Source organism: Bicyclus anynana, chromosome 8, assembly GCF_947172395.1.
Source record: "Bicyclus anynana chromosome 8, ilBicAnyn1.1, whole genome shotgun sequence".
NCBI lineage: Eukaryota > Metazoa > Arthropoda > Insecta > Lepidoptera > Nymphalidae > Bicyclus > Bicyclus anynana.
Genome location: NC_069090.1, coordinates 15,682,806 through 15,692,780, shown reverse-complemented (window position 1 = coordinate 15,692,780; position 9,975 = coordinate 15,682,806). Strand labels below are relative to the sequence as shown.

Here is a 9,975-nt window from a genome sequence, read left to right as displayed (position 1 = left end):
ATATTTTATACAGGATGTTTAGGTTTAATTAATACTCGTATTATGCCAGTGACAAAATCTCTAAATATTTTCCGATTAAAAGTAGTTTATAAAATATTTAACTTTTTGTTATGTCATGTACCTAAAATATTCATTTGCAATTGGTTTTATTCTATCTTGTTATAATTTTTTTGTACTATAGCTCCATACGTTTTCCTAGGAAAATAAATAAATAAATACAATATAATGGTATAGTCGATAAATCAAAATGTAGGTAGGTGTTAAAACATAACTCATAAACAGTTTTCAGTTTAATAGAATTTGCATTAATGGAATTCCAAATTCGTACATCTATCAATATAGAAATGCGATGAACATTGAATGGTTTGTACAAAGTAATAAGTACTTAATTTGCAATTAGATAAATTACGTATAAATTTGGGTAGCAGTACGTGATTCCCATTCCACAGCGCGGATTACCGACAAAGTTTGAGTTCGCAAACTTCTGTTCACGGCACGGCCCCGATGAGTCAAACATCAAGAAAACTCTACATTCTGCAGATTATATGCAAAAGCTTTTTCACAGTATCCGACATTTTTATTCGATTATTAATAACACAATAACAACTATACTTGACTAGTTGACACTTTTTTAATTCAAATGGTCAAGTAGCATTGTGCTGAGCAGGGGCCATTTTCTGAGTTATGCCACACATCGCAGGGTCCTGGATGTCCTGGTATACTGGAGATATTGAGATGTATGTCATAATTTCGAAATAAACGCATTTTTCTTTCTTTCTTTTAAATGGTTTTTAATAGTTCATTATCGTTTTACTAGAACTAGATAGAACTATTTTTTTCATAATATATTTTTGAGATGAAAATTTTAGTTTTTAAATATGTTTTTGACAATACGAGCCTAAACGACTCTCGGTCATGATGGTTTATATTTCAACTGTTTCATGATGTTACTATAACAAATCCCTTACAAAAGGAGCGTTTGACAAAAACAGCGGTTAACAATTAGTTTAACGTTAAGTAGTTTAACGTAGCACATTAATTAACATTGTGACGTCACAAAATGGACGACAGCGTTTTTGACGTTTGAAAAAATTTGAAAAAATACATGATTTTAAAATTGAGTTTTTTATGAAACCCTTAGCTTTTATTAATTAATATCGATATATTTCGGACCCTTATTCCATGTACTATGCAAAATAAATATTGTTTATATTAAATTTGATATGAGTCAACTACCTTATTATTTAGAGCTAACATTAGCAAGAGCTAAATTACAAAAAAGTTACACTGTTTATAAACCTTCATCATTTTAGTATAAACTAATATTACAAATAGATTTATTTGTTTGATTATTTAACTCAAAAATCTTCTGGATTATTAAAAAAAATATAGCAAGCCTTATCAGTCGCAAATGCCTATGAAAACGAACTTCCTCAAATATATTGACTGGTCTGATAGTTAGCTGTATTGGAACATTCCCTTAGTAATGACGTCAAAACACTTTACATTAGAAAAAATCGTAAATACGATACGATATTTTGTACGACATAATATCGCATCGTATGTATGTGAGTGATCCCATCTGTTTATGATTGAAAAACTGACAGCGGGTGAAATATATGGTAATGTGTCAGATATTTAATATGACGGCGAATGTAATAAGGACGTGTCAAATTTGATAAATAAAGAATTCTTTTCTTTCATTCAGGAAACAGGCATGATTTCAATACTTTCATTTTTAGGGTCTTGCTTAGTTTCGATTTGTCGTGTTTTATATGGGTTAATTGAAATATTATTAATTAAGTTATTAATCTAAAATTTAGTTCGTTTATATAATCCTGATGACGTCACAATATAGTGTCACAGTTCCATTCCTGTAGAAATATCGAGATAAAAAGTAGTCTATTTGCTAAATTCATCCAAATCCATTTAGAAGCAAAGTCTTGATTTATAAGTAAGAAGCCATAAATAAGCCATATTAAGTATTTTTTTTTTTTGTAAATATTCCAATTTTCTGCCATATGTACCTATATGTACATATGGCAGAAAATTGGAATATTTATATTGTAAGATCAAAAAGTTTTTTTTTAATACGTCCATGTTTATTTTATTTTTTAGAAAACTTACAAATAATCATGAATGACACGGTTATGAAAAAGTTAAGGCAACAAACAATAAAACATACAAACAAACCAACTTACACATTGATAATAGTATTAATATGTAAACATTATTTCAAATATTATAATTATAGTGAATTGATTAGGGTTTTTTAATTTATTTACAGTAGCACCCTGTAGGTTATAGATTTTTAAATAATACGTTTTATAACATGGTTCGGGAATCGTTTGCGGGCAGACGCTGAGTGGCCGGTGTCTACGTTACAGGCTACTTTGGGATTTAAACAATTATTGACTTCAAGTCATTTTGTGTTCAAATATAAAGGTAAGTTAATAATTGACATTTTATTAAAATTATATTAGGTATTTTACAACAGGTAAATTCAAATTATTAAATATTTTTATTATATATGCTTTACCACCAGAGATGTTACGCTACGTTGCTATGGATGCGTTTGATATCCACCAATCATATTTATTGGTGCACATAGCTTAGCACTGGTGGAAACGGATTCAACTAAGATATTTTTTTTATATGGAAAGATGTATACTCGGATGCGTGCTATGGGTGCGTGATATTGGCAATGATGTGTTGTGTCATGAAAAATCAGGCGCTCAAAAGAGGAAATTTCCACATCTCAATGTTAGTTGTAGTCATCAACCATCGTTATCTAAACGAATAGTACCTAAATATCGTCTACAACGTCGAGTTGTGTGTTCAGGAAGTGTAAAAGCTATATATGTATACATAAATGATGGAATTAAAGACAAAACTGTGCTTGTGCGCGCTTAGTTTTGTAGCCTATTTATTCAGATCACTTTTTGCGGTAATTTTTAGGGACGTAACCGATCTATAGTATAAAATTATCATTGGATAGGGGCCGTGGCGAGTGTGTAAAGCAGAGTACCTACAGTATGCCTGCGTTTGTCGCTGTGAAAGTAGATATGCCATCGTTCTGCGCATCTGTAATGCGCATTTTCATCGCACTGCTACATAGCTTAGTATTGGTGGAAACGGTCACATATTTTCGTAGCGTAGATTTCACATCTTCTTAGCATAGCTGCATGGCACATCTCTGGTGAAAAAGCACCCTAAGGCTGTATGTTGTTCGATCTTTGGCAAACAAATACAGTAAGCAAACATTTTTCGTCCATTAGTTGAAAGATGGCGCGGTGTAAAAGATTCGAAATTGGAGTTTTTTTCTGATTAATAAAAAAGAATACAAAAGTTTTACTTATTGATTGGAATCTCAGACCAATTATTGTATACACGAACGAAATTGTCTGTCATTTTCTGAAGAAAACGAGCTTAGATTTGGTATATATTTTATACTAAATTAGAAGTTTCCGCTCGTTTTTTACATAATTCAATTACATAAAAAGGTATTTTTACTGAGCTCTTTAACCGACGAACACGATTACAACTATTTAACATCGATTCTATAGAGACAGTTTTTATAATCGCATTAGATCTTTGATCATATACTTTGACAGAAAAGTAACGTCTAGCGAGGCAGGTCCTTCTATAATTGGTCTGAGATTGGAACGGATTGGAATGTGTTAGGTTAAATTTGTTTATTATGAAGTATGTAAATACTTGGGTAATTGTATGCTGGAATATTTAAAGTAAGTCCAAATCGGGCATGTTATGTAAGTCTGTCACTTAAGTACCTACTTACTTTACATTAAAGTTCAAGTATAAAGTTCAAGTTTCGTCGACGACAGTTCTTTATGCGTCGTTTAAATTATATGCAAATAGACGTAACTTCAACACAAATTTCTATTTATGGTTAGGTATCTAATTGATATTTTGTATTAAGTAATCAAAGTATTAGGTTTCAAAAAGATGTTAACAAAGGTTCTATATTTAGAAGCAAGAGCCATGAATAAGCCCTCATTCGCACGAGAGTTTTTTAACTAACGTTGAAAAAGCGTTCAAATATATTTAGAAGTTAAATGAAAGTCTATATCCAACGTCCATAATCGAAAAAAAGCTCTGTGTTTTAAAAAAGCTGTTGTGTGAACATACTTATACTTGGGAATGCGTTTGTTGTATTTGAACGGTTTTTTAACGTCCGTTAAAAAACTCTCGTGCGAATGAGGGCTAAGTCTAATTGAATAGAAACACAACAACGCCCAGTGTTGCAGGGTTATTATGTAACTCGGTGTACCATTCAAGTAATCAGTCACTACATCGTTTTTCATCGTATTTTCGTTTTTGCAATCATCTAACATTGTGTTTTAACGAAATGACACAATAATCGCCATTTTACGTAAAGTAACATTAATCTACTAGTGGTAGTAGCAGGTAATACCGTTATTTTAACGAAAAACTGATGTTTACGTTATTTTGTTATATAGACGATTGTTAAAATAATACATCATTGCCACTTGATGTAATATGGCGTAGTCAAGCTAATTTCGTAGAAATAACTTTATTAGATGATCACAAAAACGAAAATACGAAGAAAATCGATGTAGTGACTCATTGTTTGGGCCGATTAAGGTTTTCTTAATTGGTCCAGGTCTAGCTGGTGGGAGGCTTCGGCCGTGGCTAGTTACCACCCTACGGTTCCGGTACGATGTAGTGTAGAAACCGAAAGGAGTGTGGATTTTCATCCTCCTCCTAACAAGGTAGTCCGCTTCCATCTCATTACATCATCACTTACCATCACGTGAGATTGTAGTCAAGGGCTAACTTGTAAAGAATAAAAAAATAAGCCCGTCGGACAAGCTTCCACTTGACGTCGTGTTCCGAGGACTTTAAGGGGATTGTAGCAGATTGTAGGGAGCCGTTAGATGCTGGCGGTTCGTGACCGTTGTGTTTGGAAGTCCATGCAAGAATGTCCAGCAGCGGACGACCATCGGCTGTTAATAATGATGATGATGATGATGAACCGTTTAAGCTACTTAAACTCTAAAAAGACCGTTTCCGTTTAAGCCACATTTTTTGATGCTCTGTTCCTACTGGTCGTAGCGTGATGTTGTTGTAACCTTTAGATATCCTGAAAATGGACTATTGATAAAGGCGATTCAATAAGATAATTTTACTCGAATTAAACCGCATGGCTTAGCTATAGCTCAATAAATATCTTATTAAAATCGTACTATGTAAGTACGCCTTGAAAGGAGTGTCAGTATTTATTTTCTAAGAAAATTCTTATATACTTAACTTCGATGAAGCACTATCCGAACTTTAAACTTACTACGAACTACAAGTAAAAGTTTTAGTCTTAAAAAACAAGAACTTAGCACTTAAAAGTGTTAACATAAGTTTGTACAAAATGTTTTAAACAAAGTAAAAAGAAAAATGTATCTCGCTGAACTAAAATTGAAGCAGTGGTATCGTAATGGGTTGAGATGTTGACGTAATGACTTCGGAAGGTCGGGGATTCAATCCCGGACACGAATCTTGACTTTAGGAAATGTGTGTCCATTTAAACAATTATATGTAATTTGCTTTTCAGTTTATTAATTTATTTTTGATCTATCTTTATCGGGCCATCACAAAATATTGAAAACAGTTTAATGTACCAACAGGGGTGAAATTTGGCAGGGTAGTAGTTTATAGTAGACATCTCTTATGAACAGATTTGTGATTTGTGCCTAAGGGCGAACGAAGTCAGTATTTAATTTACTTTTAATAATGTAGTGTTCCGACGGTGAAGGAACTTGGAGAATTTCGAATTTTTAATGGACATTATTCTCAAGTTTTGCTTCCACCAAATCTACTTAATGAGAATGGTCATAACTTGTACCAAATGAATATATTAAATAATAATGATCTATTCAGCCATTTTAAAAAAAACAAAGGTCGTAATTTTTAAATCGAATATTAAAATTCGATTAAAAAATCAAGGTGTTTACGAATAAAACTAGTTTTCTAGTATCAACCCTAACTTTAACCCTACACCATCGGTCACAAGTTCGTGATTGTTCGGGTTTTTCCCTCACTCGTGTAGTTTCGTATCTCGTAAGAATACCATAACATATGACACTCTTTGTGAGTAGTGAGTGGTGGCACAGTGGTATGCGCAGTGGATTTACAAGATGAAGGCCCTGGGTTCGATCCCCGGCTGAGCAGATTGAGATTTTCTTAATTTGTCCAGGTCTGGCTGGTGGGAGGCTTCGGCCGTGGCTAGTTACCACCCTACCGGCAAAGACGTACCGCCAAGCGATTTAGCGTTCCGGTACGATGCTGTGTAGAAACCGAAAGAGTTGTGGATTTTCATCCTCCTCCTAACAAGTTAGCCCGCTTCCATCTTAGATTGCATCATCACTTACCATCAGGTGATATTGTAGTCAAGGGCTAACTTGTAAAAAATAAAAAAAAAATAAAAAAGTCATAATGTGGCTTTTTAATGGGAAAAAAATTTCAAAATCGGTTCAGTAGATCCAGAGATTACCCCCTAAAACACCACAAACTTTACCTTTTTATAGTATTAGTAATAGATTTAGTTTGCTAAGCTATTCGAATAATACTAAAAATACAAACACATAGATGAATTCTAATTATAATTTGAATACCATAACAGAATTATACATTCAAATTAATTTATTTCACGCGTAAGCAACAACTGGGGCCAATAGTGCAATCAATTTACAATTCAAAAATATTATGTACTGATATGTAATAGTAGGTATCGTACATTGTTTCCCTTTGTACATAATATATGAGAATATTTGTATATGAGCCGTGATAGCCCAGTGGATATGACCTCTGCCTCCGATTCTGGAGGGTGTGGGTTCGAATCCGGTCCGGGGCATGCACCTCCAACTTTTTAGTTGTGTGCATTTTAAGAAATTAAATATCACGTGTCTCAATCTGTGAAGGAAAACATCGTGAGGAAACCTGCATACCAGAGAATTATCTTAATTCTCTGCGTGTGTGAAGTCTGCCAATCGCATTGGGCCAGCGTGGTGGACTATTGGCCTTACCCCTCTCATTCTGAGAGGAGACTCGAGCTCAGCAGTGAGCCGAATATGGGTTGATGACGTACATAATATAAAATTATTATAATTTATACTTTTCGACAGAATCCAAAAATTAGGAGGTAATAATCCAAAAATTTAAAAATTGTGTTGGTAGGTACATTATTTTGTTAATTGACTTTTCTTTGTAACCGACTTAAATTTATGTTAAGTACACACTTTTTTTTAAATAGTGGATACGACTCGGTGCCTCTCCTCTCCTTTGCCTTCGATTCGGGAAACGTAGGTTTGAATCCGGTCCTGGGCATGCACCTCCAACTTTTCAGTTGTGTGCATTTTAAGAAATTAAATATCACGTGTCTCAAACGGTGAAGGAAAACATTGTGAGGACACCTGCTTAAATCAGGATTTTCTTAATCCTCTAGGTGTGTTCAATCTGCCAATCTGCATTTCGACTAACGGGTGGACTATTGGCCCTCTTATTGAGAGTGGACACGTGCTCAACAGTGAGCCGATGAGTTGCTAATGATGATGCCCACTTTTGTTTTTTGTTGACATCGGGTTGTTTACCCATTATATATTACAAATTAAAACTTATGGGTTGTGAAATATTGAGCAACTTAAACTAAGAATTTCTAAGTGAGAAATAAGTTCTCAGCTCAGAGTTGGTACATAGTTTTATACCCCCGTTAAGCCGTCGATCCCGGCCATTACGAGTATTTCAACATTTAATCGTGATCGTTACAAAAATATATATAAAAACCTTCTCCTTTTCTTGGAGCAATGTGGTGGGTTTTGTCATATCCTCTTTCTTATAAGAAGGGAAGCCTAGCTCTGTGGACCGTTACAATAGGCTGACGATTATGATATAGTAGGTACTCGTATCCATGACAACGTGTAGGTACTCTAAATTTCACGATGAGCAGTTAAGGCATAGCAATCGCTGCCACTGGCTTGCTTGCTGGCTGAGTTGACTGGAAAAGACTAGACTATATCTTGAAGAATTCCTTATCCAGGCAAGAATTCCTAGCTTCCCCGGTCCTGTGTTCCGAGTTCCGACTCATAGTTTAGGTCCACCCTGGTCTAGTCTAGGGTCCATTTAACATTATTAAGTTACTATGTGCTTGTCATCAGATGGCGCCAGTAACAATGACAGAAGACAGGCTGACGTCAGGCCACCGGCTGTCGCATCCCAAGCCGGGCGACGAGGTTCTGATCACCGGCGTCTCCGGCTACTTCCCCGACTCCGACTCCGTCATACATCTGCAGGAGAACTTGTTCAATAAGGTAAACAGTTGAGCCAGTAACAATGATAGAAGACAGGATGACGTCAGGCCACCGGCTGTCGCACCCCAAGCCGGGCGACGAGGTGCTGATCACCGGCGTCTCTGGCTACTTCCCCGACTCCGACTCCGTCATACACCTGCAGGAGAACTTGTTCAACAAGGTAAACAGTTGAGCCAGTAACAATGACAGAAGACAGGCTGACGTCAGGCCACCGTTGTCACACCCCAAGCTGGGCGACGAGGTGCTGATCACCGTCTTCGGCTACTTCCCCGACTCGACTTCTTCTTGTAAGAGAACTTGTTAAACACTTTCATCAGTAACAGTGTCAGAAGACCTGCTAAAGTCAGGCCAACACTATCGAATCCAAGCCGGTCGACGAGGTGCTGAGCAGAAATTGCTCAACAAGGTACAAGCTAAACAGTATTTCCAGAAAAAAATAAAGGGTAACCCTTCTAAAAATATCGTTAAAGGTCACTTCAAGTATATTGAAGAGTTCCCACAAAACTAAGGATCTGCCAACAAGAAGACTGGATTCCTCATGATATTCCGTAGAAATTATCAGAAAGTTATGTTATAATTGGGCAATTGAGGATCCGGGCCCCGGAAACCTGCTACCTTCCAAAGGTACCACGGTCCCAATTCCGTAATTGGACCTCTTAATTAGCTTTCTTAAATATTTTTAACGTTCACAAGTCAGGATATCGTTTTATTTCCCGGTGAATAGAAAGATCTTCTTTCAGCAGACATGGAAATTTTGCCCAGTATAGCCCAGTGGTATGACGATTCCGGAGAGTTAGGATTCCAAACCGGTCCGGGGCATGCACCTCCAACTTTTCAGTTGTGTGTATTTTAAGAAATTAAATATCACGTGTCTCAAACGGTGAAGGAAAACATCGTGAGGAAACCTGCATACCAAAGAATTTTCTTAATTCTCTGCGCGTGTAAAGTCTGCCAATCCGCATTGGGCCAGCGTGGTGGACTATTGGCCTAACCCATCTCATTCTGAGAAGCGACTTAGCAGTGAGCTGAATATGGGTTAGTAATGATGATTTAGGCATATTTCGAATTTTGAAAATTTTTGACATGCTTTATTCCTTTGCAGGTGGATCTAATATCAGGCGATGGGCGGCGATGGAAGCTCGCTCACCCGGAAATCCCCCAGCGCACGGGCAAGATCAATAACGTCAACAAGTTCGATGCCTCATTCTTCGGCGTGCACTTCAAGCAGGCTCACACCATGGACCCCATGTGCAGGATCCTGCTGGAGAAGGCGTATGAGGCTGTTATTGATGCTGGTGAGTACATGAGAATGACCACCAACCCACCTTGGAGCACTCTGGTGGGCTAAGCTCCAATCTTTTCAATAAGGAGAAGCGCCTGGCTCAATAGGCTGTTAATATAGGCGGATGATGGTGATACGAGAACGCATAAAGCATGTCTTCTTAGAGGACCTTCTCAAAGCTACTCCAGTTTTGTAGGGTAGCTATGTAGTTCGAATATTATTTTGTGGCGTGGCGCAGAGGTATGCACGGTGGATTTACAAGATGGAAGAAGAAGGAAGAGGAATTTGATCCCCGGCTGGTTCGATTGAGGTTTGCTTAATTGGTCCAGGTTTTTTTTTTATATGGAAATAGGC

General features: G+C 36.5%; 1 protein-coding gene across 1 annotated transcript in view; it reads left to right on the top strand.

Moving 5' to 3' along the window:
- The first annotated feature begins 2,338 nt into the window (after positions 1–2,338).
- Positions 2,339–9,975, top strand: part of LOC112046001 (fatty acid synthase) — a 55,304-nt gene continuing 47,667 nt past the window's right edge. Inside the window, 3 exon segments of the mRNA XM_052883006.1 lie at positions 2,339–2,445; positions 8,187–8,339; positions 9,442–9,634. Of these exon segments, the coding sequence (XP_052738966.1) occupies positions 8,187–8,339; positions 9,442–9,634 (346 nt within the window). The 5' untranslated portion in view covers positions 2,339–2,445.